Source organism: Oncorhynchus masou, unplaced genomic scaffold (genome assembly GCF_036934945.1).
Source record: "Oncorhynchus masou masou isolate Uvic2021 unplaced genomic scaffold, UVic_Omas_1.1 unplaced_scaffold_1149, whole genome shotgun sequence".
In the NCBI taxonomy this organism is placed as follows: Eukaryota; Metazoa; Chordata; class Actinopteri; order Salmoniformes; family Salmonidae; genus Oncorhynchus; species Oncorhynchus masou.
The window spans coordinates 73,092-90,000 of record NW_027001239.1 but is presented as its reverse complement, the minus strand read 5'-3'; the positions used below and the strand labels follow the sequence as shown (position 1 = coordinate 90,000).

The window sequence follows — 16,909 nt, the reverse complement described above, 5'->3', positions numbered from 1 at the left end:
AGTTACAGAACAGAGTCATATTATACCATGTAGCCAGAGAGATGTTTGTAACCTATGGAAGGGGAGAGGTGCAGTCCACCCAGTCTGCATGGGCGGGACACATGACTGGCCCCAGATGAGCTGAATGAGGCCTGTTAAGAGACTGATTGGTGACTAGTTTCTGGTCAGATGACAGGATATTGAATAGAGATGTTTTATGATTGGTGACCACAGGGGGAATGAGGCCTGTGATTGGTGACCCACAGATGACAGGAAGTGAATAGAGACTTATGATTGGTGACCACAGGGGAATGAGGCCTCGTGATTGGTGACCCACAGTTGACAGGAAGTGAATAGAGTCTTATGATTGGTGACCACAGGGGAATGAGGCCTTGTGATTGGTGACCCGCAGGTAACAGGAAGAGGAAAGGTCAGGGGTTGAAAGGTGATTCTGTGGTTCTCTTAGAGGCTTTACTGTCACAATGAGAGACTGGCTGTTCTGCGAAGAGATGGGAAGCTTCCCAAATGACACCCTTTTCTTAGGTGGCACCTCCGTCACTCGGTCCCGTCACACCGTTGCCAACGGCGCAAAGTGGTTCCCTGAAGTGGTGTTAAGTCCAATCATTCTGGATGTAGGCTAACTACTATTTAGTCTAAATACACTATAGTGCCTTTTCTAAATACTATGCCGTTGCTATGGTAGTCAAATATTTAGGAAATGACTTCGTTAGCATTATCATGTCGTCAAATTTACTTTAGACAGATGGCAATGTTGTCGTTCGCTCGCAAAGTTCGTCAAAAATAGCTAGCGATGCTAACATTAGCTAGCTAAAAATCTGATGGCCTCCCCATCGATCTTAGCTAGCTAGCTAACGTTATACTGCATCTAAAGTCAATCTGATGGCCTCCCCTCAATCTTAACTAGCTAGCTAACATTATACTGCATCTAAAGTCAATCTGATGGCCTCCCCTCAATCTTAACTAGCTAGCTAACGTTATACTGCATCTAAAGTCAATCTGATGGCCTCCCCTCAATCTTAGCTAGCTAGCTAACGTTATACTGCATCTAAAATCTGGCAACATCAAAATGGCAACAATAGGTTTTCCTACGAATGAATTTACCTCGTTTTGAACGTCATCGTTTTTTTCCCCCAAGCCGCTGTAATGCACTTTTGATAATCTTCATCAGCGCTCATTGACGAGGCGTCGAGTAGGAAGTTAGGCATCAGTCCAAAAATGAACATTCAAAACAGTATTGTGACGAAACATGAATTCCCTACGTAACACCCTACTTTTGACCAGATCTCAGGTCTAAAAGTAGTGCCCTATCTAGAATATAGGGTTCCAGCCGTGGTTTATACAGTCTCGCTGGTTTGTATTACAATGAGCCCTCGTAGTGCTCCGTGTAGAGCTGTGTAGCCAGGGAGGAATTTCCTTCTGGAGGGGATGGTCAAGCATCGTTGCTATGCTGTTACACTCAGATCTTATGGTGTAACTAACGGGGGTCGCATTTAAACACAGGAGATCCAACTCTGGTATTTGAGTCAGTCTGTAATGTTTTTTTTTTTTAGAAACAAGGTGGACTTTCCTCTTGATATGCTTTTCAGTCTTGCAGCCTAAATTGGACACGGCTCGGGCCTTATCTGTTAGAGAAAGGCTATGAATGTTAATTAGGTGGAAGCTTTTTCTCCCACTGCAAAAAAAAAAATACCTTTCCTCTGTATTTCAAATTGAAGTAAACAAAGTCTACCTCTCGCCAGCGTTCGCCTGCTCTCACTGAAATATGTGATCATCTCCATGTGTTTGGCCTGTTGATCTGCTCTTGATCTGATCTGCTGTTGATCTGATCTGCTGTTGATCTGATCTGTTGTTGATCTGATCTGCTGTTGATCTGATGTTGATCTGATCTGTTGTTGATCTGATGTTGATCTGATCTGCTGTTGATCTGATGTTGATCTGATGTTGATCTGATCTGCTGTTGATCTGATCTGCTGTTGATCTGATCTGATGTTGATCTGATCTGCTGTTGATCTGATGTTGATCTGATCTGCTGTTGATCTGATGTTGATCTGATCTGCTGTTGATCTGATCTGCTGGATCTGATCTGCTGTTGATCTGATCTGATGTTGATCTGATGTTGATCTGATCTGCTGTTGATCTGATCTGCTGTTGCTCCCCATAGTAAGATGCCAGACAGGCCATAGCAAAGCTATGGGGGGAGGGGGAGAGAGAGGGGGGGGGGAGAGGGTGAGGGGGGGAGAGAGAGAGGGGAGACAGAGAGACACAGAGAGAGAGAGAGAATGTTGAAACTCAGGTCACCTCACCTCAGTCTTTGGAGAGCTCTCTGTGTCTCTCTGCTCCTGCCTCATCTGACGGAGGAAATGGGTCGTGACCTCAGAGGGGAATACCTCGCTCCCTTCCTCCTTTCACTCCTCACCCCTCAGCTCCCTCCCTCGGAGCCGGCACTTAGCAGCCAGGAGGGCCCCCTTTTCTCCCATAAGCCTTCGCTCCACAGAGTCTAAAGTACAGATGGAATTCTTAAATATTATCTCCCAATTAGTTTATTTTAGCTCTCTGCAGATTATTTAATGAAAAAAGAGAGAGAGAGAGACAGAGCGATAGATAGATAAAGAGAAAGGGGTGAAGGATTTGGAGCGAAGTCAGTTCACAGCCAGGCGGTATCCGGAATGTTGTGGCAGCAGGTTTCCACGGCTTAGTAGCAACAAGTTGTACCACGGGGGCTAACACCTGTTTCATACATAAACACACACACACACACCTGTATTCATACATAAAAACACACACACACACACACACACACACACACACACACACACCTGTTTCATACATAAACACACACACACACCTGTATTCATACATAAACACACACACACACACACACACACACCTGTATTCATTCATAAACACACACACACACACCTGTATTCATACATAAACACACACACACACACACACACACCTGTATTCATACATAAACACACACACACACCTGTATTCATACATAAACACACACACACACACCTGTATTCATACATAAACACACACACACACACACACACCTGTATTCATACATAAACACACACACACACACCTGTATTCATACATAAACACACACACACACACACACCTGTATCCATACATCAACACACCCACACATACACACCTGTATCCATACATAAACACACACACACACACCTGTATTCATACATAAACACACACACACACACACCCACACATACACACCTGTATCCATACATAAACACACACACACACACCTGTATTCATACATAAACACACACACACACACACACCTGTATTCATACATAAACACACACACACACACACCCACACATACACACCTGTATTCATACATAAACACACACACACACACACCTGTATTCATACATAAACACACACACACACCTGTTCCATACATAAACACACACACACACACACCTGTATTCATACATAAACACACACACACACACCTGTATTCATACATAAACACACACACACACACACACCTGTATTCATACATAAATACACACACACACACCTGTATTCATACATAAACACACACACACACACACCTGTATTCATACATAAACACACACACACACACACACACACACACACACACACACACACACACACACACACCTGTAGTCATAACAGCTTCTCCTCCATATGCCCGCCTGAAATCTGTCATGTGGAAAATGATCGTGTTGAATTGCAATTCACCTCAATAGAGAGTAGACTATCGTAGAGCTATTCTCCTGCTGAATCCTTCCCTGTTTTAACCTGGCCCAGCCAGACCTCACTGTGCTTCTCTGTTCTAACCTGGCCCAGCCAGACCTCACTGTGCTTCTCTGTTCTAACCTGGCCCAGCCAGACTTCCCTATGCTTCTCTGTTCTAACCTGGCCCAGCCAGACTTCCCTATGCTTCCCTGTTCTAACCTGGCCCAGCCAGACTTCCCTATGCTTCTCTGTTCTAACCTGGCCCAGCCAGACTTCCCTATGCTTCCCTGTTCTAACCTGGCCCAGCCAGACTTCCCTATGCTTCCCTGTTCTAACCTGGCCCAGCCAGACTTCCCTATGCTTCTCTGTTCTAACCTGGCCCAGCCAGACTTCCCTATGCTTCTCTGTTCTAACCTGGCCCAGCCAGACTTCCCTATGCTTCCCTGTTCTAACCTGGCCCAGCCAGACTTCCCTGTGCTTCCCTGTTCTAACCTGGCCCAGCCAGACTTCACTGTGCTCTCGTCTCCTACAGTGCAGGGGGAGGAGGGGGGCGAGCAGCCCTCAGCCTCTGAAGTGTTTTACATTAGTTATGGCCAACCCGGTGTCTCCCAGCGCCTGGCTTCAAGCATTCTGATGAGAGATAGCGAGAGAGAGAGGTGCTGTGATGTCAGGGAGAGACAGACCCCCCCCCAGATTCTACCCCCCTCTATAGCTCCCCATTATTATATTATTCACCTCTATAGACAGAGTGGTGGATATTGTCCCTGAGGTAAAAACAGGTTAGAGACAGAGTGGTGGATATTGTCCCTGAGGTAAAAACAGGTTAGAGACAGAGTGGTGGATATTGTCCCTGAGGTAAAAACAGGTTAGAGACAGAGTGGTGGATATTGTCCCTGAGGTAAAACTATGTGTGGGAAGTAACTGAGTTAGCAGTCTTTTTAACTCAAGCCCACACACACTTCTCACTCACACTGTACATGGTGTGAAGTCATGAACACTCAGCAGATCTGTGTCTTTGGTTGAAAGCAGTAGGTGTTATGTGCAAACACAGCAGACATGTATGAGTTAGGACATTCACTCTACCACCATTATCCCAGTGTATGAGTTAGGACATTCACTCTACCACCATTATCTTAGTGTATGAGTTAGGACATTCACTCTACCACCATTATCCCGGTGTATGAGTTAGGACATTCACTCTACCGCCATTATCCCAGTGTATGAGTTAGGACATTCACTCTACCGCCATTATCTTAGTGTATGAGTTAGGACAATCACTCTACCACCATTATCCCAGTGTATGAGTTAGGACATTCACTCTACGACCACCATTATCCCAGTGTATGAGTTAGGACATTCACTCTACCACCATTATCCCAGTGTATGAGTTAGGACATTCACTCTACCACCATTATCCCAGTGTATGAGTTAGGACATTCACTCTACCGCCACCATTATCCCAGTGTATGAGTTAGGTCATTCACTCTACCACCACCATTATCCCAGTGTATGAGTTAGGACATTCACTCTACCACCACCATTATCCCAGTGTATGAGTTAGGACATTCACTCTACGACCACCATTATCCCAGTGTATGAGTTAGGACATTCACTCTACCGCCACCATTATCCCAGTGTATGAGTTAGGACATTCACTCTACCGCCATTATCTTAGTGTATGAGTTAGGACAATCACTCTATGACCACCATTATCCCAGTGTATGAGTTAGGACATTCACTCTACGACCACCATTATCCCAGTGTATGAGTTAGGACATTCACTCTACCACCACCATTATCCCAGTGTATGAGTTAGGACAATCACTCTACCACCATTATCCCAGTGTATGAGTTAGGCCATTCACTCTACCGCCACCATTGTCCCAGTGTATGAGTTAGGACAATCACTCTACCACCACCATTATCCCAGTGTATGAGTTAGGACAATCACTCTACCACCATTATCCCAGTGTATGAGTTAGGCCATTCACTCTACCACCACCATTATCCCAGTGTATGAGTTAGGACAATCACTCTACCACCATTATCCCAGTGTATGAGTTAGGACATTCACTCTACGACCACCATTATCCCAGTGTATGAGTTAGGACATTCACTCTACCACCACCATTATCCCAGTGTATGAGTTAGGACAATCACTCTACCACCATTATCCCAGTGTATGAGTTAGGCCATTCACTCTACCGCCACCATTGTCCCAGTGTATGAGTTAGGACATTCACTCTACCACCACCATTATCCCAGTGTATGAGTTAGGACAATCACTCTACCACCATTATCCCAGTGTATGAGTTAGGCCATTCACTCTACCGCCACCATTGTCCCAGTGTATGAGTTAGGACATTCACTCTACCACCACCATTATCCCAGTGTATGAGTTAGGCCATTCACTCTACGACCACCATTATCCCAGTGTATGAGTTAGGACATTCACTCTACCACCACCATTATCCCAGGCCATCCCATCCCATCTTAGCAGAGCCATTGTCTCTCTCTTCACTCCTCTCATCACAGAGGGATGATGTTCCTCTCATAGTTCAGGCACAGCGAGATTGATCAGCCTTTCATAATGAATGATCAAGACAGTGTTCCCTCCTGGACAGAGTCCTCCTGTGATCAAGACAGTGTTCCCTCCTGGACAGAGTCCTCCTGTGATCAAGACAGTGTTCCCTCCTGGACAGAGTCCTCCTGTGATCAAGACAGTGTTCCCTCCTGGACAGAGTCCTCCTGTGATTGAGACAGTGTCCCCTCCTGGACAGAGTCCTCCTGTGATTGAGACAGTGTTCCCTCCTGGACAGAGTCCTCCTGTGATTGAGACAGTGTCCCTCCTGGACAGATTCCTCCTGTGATTGAGACAGTGTCCCCTCCTGGACAGAGTCCTCCTGTGATTGAGACAGTGTTCCCTCCTGGACAGAGTCCTCCTGTGATTGAGACAGTGTTCCCTCCTGGACAGATTCCTCCTGTGATTGAGACAGTGTTCCCTCCTGGACAGAGTCCTCCTGTGATTGAGACAGTGTTCCCTCCTGGACAGAGTCTTCAGGTGATTGAGACAGTGTTCCCTCCTGGACAGAGTCCTCCTGTGATTGAGACAGTGTTCCCTCCTGGACAGAGTCCTCCTGTGATTGAGACAGTGTCCCTCCTGGACAGATTCCTCCTGTGATTGAGACAGTGTTCCCTCCTGGACAGAGTCTTCCTGTGATTGAGACAGTGTTCCCTCCTGGACAGATTCCTCCTGTTATTGAGACAGTGTTCCCTCCTGGACAGATTCCTCCTGTGATTGAGACAGTGTTCCCTCCTGGACAGATTCCTCCTGTGATCGAGACAGTGTCCCCTCCTGGACAGAGTCTTCAGGTGATTGAGACAGTGTTCCCTCCTGGACAGATTCCTCCTGTGATCGAGACAGTGTTCCCTCCTGGACAGAGTCTTCCTGTGATTGAGACAGTGTTCCCTCCTGGACAGAGTCTTCAGGTGATCGAGACAGTGTTCCCTCCTGGACAGAGTCTTCCTGTGATTGAGACAGTGTTCCCTCCTGGACAGAGTCTTCAGGTGATCGAGACAGTGTTCCCTCCTGGACAGATTCCTCCCGTGATTGAGACAGTGTTCCCTCCTGGACAGAGTCTTCAGGTGATCGAGACAGTGTTCCCTCCTAGACAGAGTCCTCCTGTGATGAAGACACGTAGGGGAGAATAAGGGTCTGGGGGGTGAGGGGGGGCACACACATTGTCTCTCTCAGAAGAGCCTCTGAGCTCTATCAATTACCGTGTTTCCAGCTGCAGGCGGCTGCAGGGCTGAGTGGGCGAGAGAGAAAAGGAGAGAAGGAGATATATATATATATAGTTATGAAAGAGCAGGCACACCAGGGACAGAAGGTTGAGAAGTCAGTAGAGAGAGAGAGAGAGGAGAGTCAGAAAATCACCAAATCTTGAAAGTCCATCAGAGATGAGGTTGGATTACAGAAGAGAGGCTTTCTTCCCCCGCTACGCATTCACATCCATCCCTGACACACACAGCCTTCAGACAGGTCTGTGTAGGGGTTGAAAGCGTGCTTGAAGGGATATGTGGTACAGTATCTCAGCTGGTAATAATGCTCTTTAATGATCTAGACGGGTGTCAAGCTGATACCGACCCGAACAGTCACTTCTTTTGTTTCTCTCATTCGCCGCCTGGAGAAATGGACTGGAAATTGATAGTTGCCAGCACTGAATGAATTTCTTAGAAGCACAGTCGGTAATGTGTAGGTAATGTAAAACATTATATAAAACATATATATCTCAATCCTCTCGCAAAGCACATCTTCTGATGTAGATGAATCTAATCTATACTATATATATATATATATATTTTAAGTATGTGGACACCTCTTCAAATTAGTGGATTTCAGCCATTTCAACCGCGCCCTGTTACTGACAGGTGTATAAAATCGAGCACACAGCCATGCAATCTCCATAGACAAACATTGGCAGTAGAATGGGCCTTACTGAAGAGCTCAGTGACTTTCAACGTGGCACCGTCATAGGATGTCGCCTCGCCAAAAAGTCACTTCGTCAAAATTTCTGCCCTGCTAGAGCTAGATCTGTCCCCCCCGGTCAACTAGAAGTGCTGTTATTGTGAAGTGGAAACGTCTAGGAGCAACAACGGCTCAGCCGGGACGTGGTAGGCAACACAAGTTCACAGAACGGGACCGCCGAGTGCTGAAGTGAGTAAAAAAATCTTCTATCCTCGGTTGCAAACTGCCTCTGGAAGTAACGTCAGCACAAGAACTGTTCGTCGGGAGCTTCATGAAATGGGTTTCCGTGGCCGAGCACAAGCTTAACATCACCAGGTGCAATGCCAAGCGTCGGCTGGAGTGGGGTAACGCTCACCGCCATTGGACTCCTGGAGCCGTGGAAACGCGTTCTCTGGAGTGATGAATCACACTTCACCATCTGGCAGTCCGACTGACAAATCTGGGTTTGACGAATGTCAGGAGAACGCTACCTGCCCCCAATGGATAGTGGCAACTGTAAAGTTTGGTGGATGAGTAATAATTGTTTTGGGTTTGTCTTTCATGGTTCGGGCCCCTTAGTTCCAGTGAAGGGAAAACTTAATGCTACACAATGACATTCTAGACGATTTTGTGTGGCAACAGTTTGGGGAAGGCCCTTTCCTGTTTCAGCATGACAATGCCCCCCGTGCACAAAGCAACGTCCATACAGAAATGTTGTTTGTTGAGATCAGTGTGGAAGAACTTAACTGGCCTGCACAGAGCCCTGACCTCAACCCCATCGAACACCTTTGGGATGAATTGGAAAGACAACTGTGAGCCAGGAAGTCCCCTCAGCAATGTTCCAACATCTAGTGGAAAACCTTCCCAGAAGAGTGGAGGCTGTTGTAGCAACAAAGTGAAGAACAATTCCGTATTAATGTCCATGGTTTTGGAATGAGGTGTTAGACGAGCAGGTGTCCACATACTTTTGGTAACGTAGTGTATCTATATATAATACACTGCGGCAGAGTGGGGATTTACATTTCAATGACCGGCATCCGGTGGAATTGAAATATCAAAATCATAAAATGGTCATTCACATTGATCCTCCTTATGTAATGTATTTCATGGCTGCTCAATCGTTCACCCTCTACCCCCCCTCTCTCTCCCTCTCCCCCCCCCTCTCTCTCCCCCTCCCCCCCTCTCTCCCTCACCCCTCTCCCCCTCTCTCTCCCTCCCCCCTCTCTCTCCCTCCCCCCCTCTCTCACTCTCCCCCCCCTCTCTCCCTCTCCCTCCCCCTCTCTTCTCTCTCTCCCTCTACCCCATAAATGATCATATGACTGGCTTGGCTGTCCCCTCTCTCTTTCTTCTCTCTCACCCTCTGCCCCATAAATGATCATAAGATTGTCTGTTCTCTCTCTCCCCCCCCTCTCTCTCCTCTCTCTTTCCTCCCTCTCTCCCTCCCTCCATCCTCTAAATGATGATATGATAGACCTGTCTGACTCTTCTCCCCCCTCTCTCTCTTCTCCCCCCCCTCCCCCCCTCTCCCCCCTCTCTCTCCCCTCCCTCTCTCCCTCCTCTAAATGATGATATGATAGGCCTCTCCCTCTCTTCTCTCCTGGTCTAGTGGGATATATCTCTATTACCATCTTCATTATAGATGAGTATTTAATGCACTATCACATTAGGACAGACTGAACTGGACTGGACCCCCAATAATGGCCATTTGATCCTGAGAGTCCGGGTCATATTATCTCTGGCACAAGGTTGTATTACAGCCTGGTCTTTACAGTGGGTTCTGGGAAAGTTATATGGTCAGAGATTCTAGATAAATAACCAAGGTGTTGTAGCCTTCAATCAGGGTCTCACTGTGTCAGAGAGGACAATGGGTCATGTCCACTAGTCTTCATCAGGGTCTCACTGTGTCAGAGAGGACAATGGTTCATGTCCACTAGTCTTCATCAGGGTCTCACTGTGTCAGAGAGGACAATGGGTCATGTCCACTAGTCTTCATCAGGGTCTCACTGTGTCAGAGAGGACAATGGGTCATGTCCACTAGTCTTCATCAGGGTCTCACTGTGTCAGAGAGGACAATGGGTCATGTCCACTAGTCTTCATCAGGGTCTCACTGTGTCAGAGAGGACAATGGGTCATGTCCACTAGTCTTCATAAGGGTCTCACTGTGTCAGAGAGGACAATGGGTCATGTCCACTAGTCTTCATCAGGGTCTCACTGTGTCAGAGAGGACAATGGGTCATGTCCACTAGTCTTCATCAGGGTCTCACTGTGTCAGAGAGGACAATGGGTCATGTCCACTAGTCTTCAGACGAATGACAGGAAGGAGAAAAGTCTCTAACTACAGGTTCAGATGAATGACAGGAAGGAGAATAGTCTCTATCTACAGGTTCAGATGAATGACAGGAAGGAGAAAAGTCTCTACAGGTTCAGATGAATGACAGGAAGTAGAAAAGTCTCTATCTACAGGTTCAGATGAATGACAGGAAGGAGAAAAGTCTCTACAGGTTCAGATGAATGACAGGAAGTAGAAAAGTCTCTACAGGTTCAGATGAATGACAGGAAGGAGAAAAGTCTCTATCTACAGGTTCAGACGAATGACAGGAAGGAGAAAAGTCTCTAACTACAGGTTCAGATGAATGACAGGAAGTAGAAAAGTCTCTATCTACAGGTTCAGATGAATGACAGGAAGGAGAAAAGTCTCTACAGGTTCAGATGAATGACAGGAAGGAGAAAAGTCTCTATCTACAGGTTCAGACGAATGACAGGAAGGAGAATAGTCTCTATCTACAGGTTCAGATGAATGACAGGAAGTAGAAAAGTCTCTATCTACAGGTTCAGATGAATGACAGGAAGGAGAAAAGTCTCTACAGGTTCAGATGAATGACAGGAAGGAGAAAAGTCTCTATCTACAGGTTCAGACGAATGACAGGAAGGAGAATAGTCTCTATCTACAGGTTCAGATGAATGACAGGAAGGAGAAAAGTCTCTACAGGTTCAGATGAATGACAGGAAGGAGAAAAGTCTCTAACTACAGGTTCAGACGAATGACAGGAAGGAGAAAAGTCTCTATCTACAGGTTCAGATGAATGACAGGAAGGAGAAAAGTCTCTATCTACAGGTTCAGATGAATGACAGGAAGGAGAAAAGTTTCTATCTACAGGTCCAGATGAATGACAGGAAGGAGAAAAGTCTCTAACTACAGGTTCAGATGAATGACAGGAAGGAGAAAAGTCTCTACAGGTTCAGATGAATGACAGGGAGGAGAAAAGTCTCTATCTATAGGTTCAGATGAATGACAGGAAGGAGAAAAGTCTCTATCTACAGGTTCAGATGAATGACAGGAAGGAGAAAAGTCTCTATCTACAGGTTCAGATGAATGACAGGAAGGAGAAAAGTCTCTATCTACAGGTTCAGATGAATGACAGGAAGGAGAAAAGTCTCTATCTACAGGTTCAGATGAATGACAGGAAGGAGAAAAGTCTCTATCTACAGGTTCAGATGAATGACAGGAAGGAGAAAAGTTTCTATCTACAGGTCCAGATGAATGACAGGAAGGAGAAAAGTCTCTAACTACAGGTTCAGATGAATGACAGGAAGGAGAAAAGTCTCTACAGGTTCAGATGAATGACAGGAAGGAGAAAAGTCTCTATCTACAGGTTCAGACGAATGACAGGAAGGAGAATAGTCTCTATCTACAGGTTCAGATGAATGACAGGAAGGAGAAAAGTCTCTACAGGTTCAGATGAATGACAGGAAGGAGAAAAGTCTCTAACTACAGGTTCAGACGAATGACAGGAAGGAGAAAAGTCTCTATCTACAGGTTCAGATGAATGACAGGAAGGAGAAAAGTCTCTATCTACAGGTTCAGATGAATGACAGGAAGGAGAAAAGTTTCTATCTACAGGTCCAGATGAATGACAGGAAGGAGAAAAGTCTCTAACTACAGGTTCAGATGAATGACAGGAAGGAGAAAAGTCTCTACAGGTTCAGATGAATGACAGGGAGGAGAAAAGTCTCTATCTATAGGTTCAGATGAATGACAGGAAGGAGAAAAGTCTCTATCTACAGGTTCAGATGAATGACAGGAAGGAGAAAAGTCTCTATCTACAGGTTCAGATGAATGACAGGAAGGAGAAAAGTCTCTATCTACAGGTTCAGATGAATGACAGGAAGGAGAAAAGTCTCTATCTACAGGTTCAGATGAATGACAGGAAGGAGAAAAGTCTCTATCTACAGGTTCAGATGAATGACAGGAAGGAGAAAAGTTTCTATCTACAGGTCCAGATGAATGACAGGAAGGAGAAAAGTCTCTAACTACAGGTTCAGATGAATGACAGGAAGGAGAAAAGTCTCTACAAGTTCAGATGAATGACAGGAAGGAGAAAAGTCTCTACAGGTTCAGATGAATGACAGGAAGGAGAAAAGTCTCTACAGGTTCAGATGAATGACAGGAAGGAGAAAAGTCTCTACAGGTTCAGATGAATGACAGGGAGGAGAAAAGTCTCTATCTATAGGTTCAGATGAATGACAGGAAGGAGAAAAGTCTCTAACTACAGGTTCAGATGAATGACAGGAAGGAGAAAAGTCTCTACAGGTTCAGATGAATGACAGGAAGGAGAAAAGTCTCTAACTACAGGTTCAGATGAATGACAGGAAGGAGAAAAGTCTCTACAGGTTCAGATGAATGACAGGAAGGAGAAAAGTCTCTACAGGTTCATATGAATGACAGGAAGGAGAAAAGTCTCTATCTACAGGTTCAGATGAATGACAGGAAGGAGAAAAGTCTCTATCTACAGGTTCAGATGAATGACAGGAAGGAGAAAAGTCTCTATCTACAGGTTCAGATGAATGACAGGAAGGGGAAAAGTATCTATCTACAGGTTCAGATGAATGACAGGAAGGAGAAAAGTCTCTATCTACAGGTTCAGATGAATGACAGGAAGGAGAAAAGTATCTTCTCAACTGTCTGAAGTTCCGAGAGTTAAACATGTATAAATAGAATCCCTTGAATGGGCAAATCAATGATGTCATAACGAGTGGACTGGTAGCCATATTGAGTGGACTGGCAGCCATATTGAGTGTACTGGCAGCCATATTGAGTGTACTGGCAGCCATATTGAGTGGACTGGCAGCCATATTGAGTGGACTGGCAGCCATATTGAATGTACTGGCAGCCTTATTGAGTGGACTGGCAGCCTTATTGAATGTACTGGCAGCCTTATTGAGTGGACTGGCAGCCATATTGAGTGGACTGGCAGCCTTATTGAGTGGACTGGCAGCCATATTGAATGTACTGTCAGCCATATTGAATGTACTGTCAGCCATATTGAATGTACTGGCAGCCATATTGAGTGGACTGGCAGCCATATTGAGTGGACTGGCAGCCATATTGAGTGGACTGGCAGCCATATTGAGTGGACTGTCAGCCATATTGAATGTACTGGCAGCCATATTGAATGTACTGGCAGCCATATTGAGTGGACTGGCAGCCATATTGAATGTACTGGCAGCCTTATTGAGTGGACTGGCAGCCTTATTGAGTGGACTGGCAGCCATATTGAATGTACTGTCAGCCATATTGAATGTACTGTCAGCCATATTGAATGTACTGGCAGCCATATTGAGTGGACTGGCAGCCATATTGAGTGGACTGGCAGCCATATTGAGTGGACTGGCAGCCATATTGAATGTACTGTCAGCCATATTGAATGTACTGGCAGCCATATTGAATGTACTGGCAGCCATATTGAGTGGACTGGCAGCCATATTGAGTGGACTGGCAGCCATATTGAGTGGATTGGCAGCCATATTGAGTGGACTGGCAGCCATATTGAATGTACTGTCAGCCATATTGAATGTACTGGCAGCCATATTGAGTGGACTGGCAGCCATATTGAGTGGACTGGCAGCCATATTGAGTGGACTGGCAGCCATATTGAATGTACTGGCAGCCATATTGAGTGGACTGGCAGCCATATTGAGTGGACTGGCAGCCATATTGAGTGGACTGGCAGCCATATTGAGTGGACTGGCAGCCATATTGAGTGGACTGGCAGCCATATTGAGTGGACTGGCAGCCATATTGAGTGTCCCTGTAGCTCACAACAGATGATAACTCACTTCCTCTACAGTTCTCTATAATGTAACCTCGGCTAACTCTCTGCTGTCTCTCTACAGGAGCAGCTGTCCCTCCAGCAGAATGGGTGCGTCCCCTCCTCGGGCGTGCTGACTGCATCCTGGAGCCCCTGGAGCCGGGACAGAGACGGGCTGAAGCTGCTGTCTATCCGCCTGGCTGTGGTGGCTCTCCTAGTGGTCTTCATGTGGGAGAAACTCCACTGAGACCACGGGGCTGGAAGACATGGACCTGGGCCTGTATTTATAGAGCGTCTCGGAGGAGGAGTGCTGATCCAAGATCAGGGCCCTCCTTCACAATCATCCTTATGTTCTACAAGGCAAAACTGATCCTAGATCAGCATTCATACACCGAGACTCTTTATGAATAAGGGACCTGGATCAAATACATATGGAAATGATTTACAAGTACTTTGTACTGGGCAAACTAAATCAAGCGTAGCTCGAGTATTTGAAAGAGTTTGACATGTTTATTTGGCCTATAGGTTTGGTTGAAATGGGTTTTGGATGGGTCCTCGTTTAGCTTTATCTGAGGAAAAACGTCTCAGTCCTTGACAAAGACTGATGCATTCTGGAGCTGCATGTGAGAGTTAGGAAGAGGAGACGAGGGTAGGAAACAAGGACAGGAGATAAGGAGAGGACAGGTTAAAGTGTGTGATACTCTGGTTTAAGATGGTGGATATCTTCAATAATAAGTATGTATTTGTACCACAATGAAACAGACACAGATGAACAGGTATATTTTTGGTAATGAGTTTTCATCACAGTAAAAGCCCCCTCTGTGTCTGTCGTACTGTCTACCACATTGTGATTGTTTATCAAAACTTTTTTTTTGTTTTTGTCTCTCTCTTGTTTCTCTATTTGTATTTCTGCTTTTATGGTTTTCCATTTTAACGTCAGTCTACTACCGAGTAGATGGAGACCCCCTTTGTGCCCTGGTCTGAAGTAGTTAGGGAACAGGGTGCTATTTGGGATGTAGTGATGTACAGTGTGAACCTGCATGTTGTTGGATTCATAGCAGTGGATCATCTCCTATCCCAGGGGACTTATTGTCTGGCCAAAGGTAATGGGGGGGTGTCTGGCCAAAGGTAGTGCACTATATAGAGAATAGAGTGTCATTTGGGACACAGACTTGACAGTGTTTTCTCATCTTTGTTTGCAGGGTAAAGCTAACCTTAATAAACCTTAATAAACCACAACTCCATGCTCTCTGTCTGTCTGGCTTTTTCTTTGCAACTCTTCCTAGAAGGTCAGCATCCCGGAGTCGCCTCTTCAATGTTAACGTTGAGATTGGACAGAGGAACTCTGCCTAGAAGGCCAGCATCCCGGAGTCACCTCTTCACTGTTAACGTTGAGACTGGACAGAAGAACTCTGTCTAGAAGGCCAGCATCCCGGAGTCGCCTCTTCACTGTTAACGTTGAGACTGGACAGAAGAACTCTGTCTAGAAGGCCAGCATCCCGGAGTCACCTCTTCACTGTTAACGTTGAGACTGGACAGAAGAACTCTGTCTAGAAGGCCAGCATCCCGGAGTCGCCTCTTCACTGTTGACGTTGAGACTGGACAGAGGAACTCTGCCTAGACGGCCAGCATCCCGGAGTCGCCTCTTCAATGTTAACGTTGAGATTGGACAGAGGAACTCTGCCTAGACGGCCAGCATCCCGGAGTCTCCTCTTCACTGTTGACATTGAGACTGGTGTTTTGCTGGTACTATTTAATGAAGCTGCCAGTTGAGGACTTGTGAGGCGTCTGTTTCTCAAACTAGATACTCTAATGTACTTGTCCTCTTGCTCCGTTGTGCACCGGGGCCTCCCACTCCTCTTTCTTTTCTGGTTAGAGCCAGTTTGCGCTGTTCTGTGAAGGGAGTAGTACACAGCGTTGTACGAGATCTTCAGCTTCTTGGCAACTTCTCACATGGAATAGCCTTCATTTCTCAGAACAAGAAGAGACTGACGAGTTTCAGAAGAAAGTTCTTTCTAGCTATTTTGAGCCTGTAATCGAGCCCACAAATGCTGATGCTCCAGATACTCAACTCGTCTAAAGAAGGCCAGTTTTATTGCTTCTTTAATCAGAACTACAGTTTTCAAAATGGTTTTCTAATGATCAATTAGCTTTTTAAAATTATAAATTTAGGATTAGCTAACACAAAGTGCTATTGGAACACAGGAGTGATGGTTGCTGATAATTGGCCTCTGTACTCCTATGTAGATATTCCATAAAAGATCAGCCATTTCCAGCTAAAATAGTGATTTAAAACATGAACAATGTCTACACTGTAATTATGTAACTTGAATGGACAAAAAAAATGTTATTTTCTTTCAAAAACAAGGACAATTCTAACTGACCCCAAACCTTTGAATGTTAGGGTATATCTGAGTATATGTTCAACATGTATCTCTGTCAGCCTGTATATATCTGAGTATATGTTCAACATCTCTGTCAGCCTGTATATATCAGAGTATATGTTCAACATGTCTGTCAGCCTGTATATATCTGAGTATATGTTCAACATCTCTGTCAGCCTGTATATATCTGA

General features: G+C 45.6%; 1 protein-coding gene across 1 annotated transcript in view; it reads left to right on the top strand.

Moving 5' to 3' along the window:
- The window catches only part of LOC135529375 (threonylcarbamoyladenosine tRNA methylthiotransferase-like), a 52,475-nt gene extending 36,902 nt beyond the window's left edge, over positions 1 to 15,573 (top strand). Inside the window, exon 4 of the mRNA XM_064958147.1 lies at positions 14,420 to 15,573. Coding sequence (XP_064814219.1) covers positions 14,420 to 14,581 — 162 coding nt within the window. The 3' untranslated portion in view covers positions 14,582 to 15,573. The remainder of the gene's footprint in view (positions 1 to 14,419) is intronic.
- The last annotated feature ends 1,336 nt before the right edge of the window (positions 15,574 to 16,909 follow it).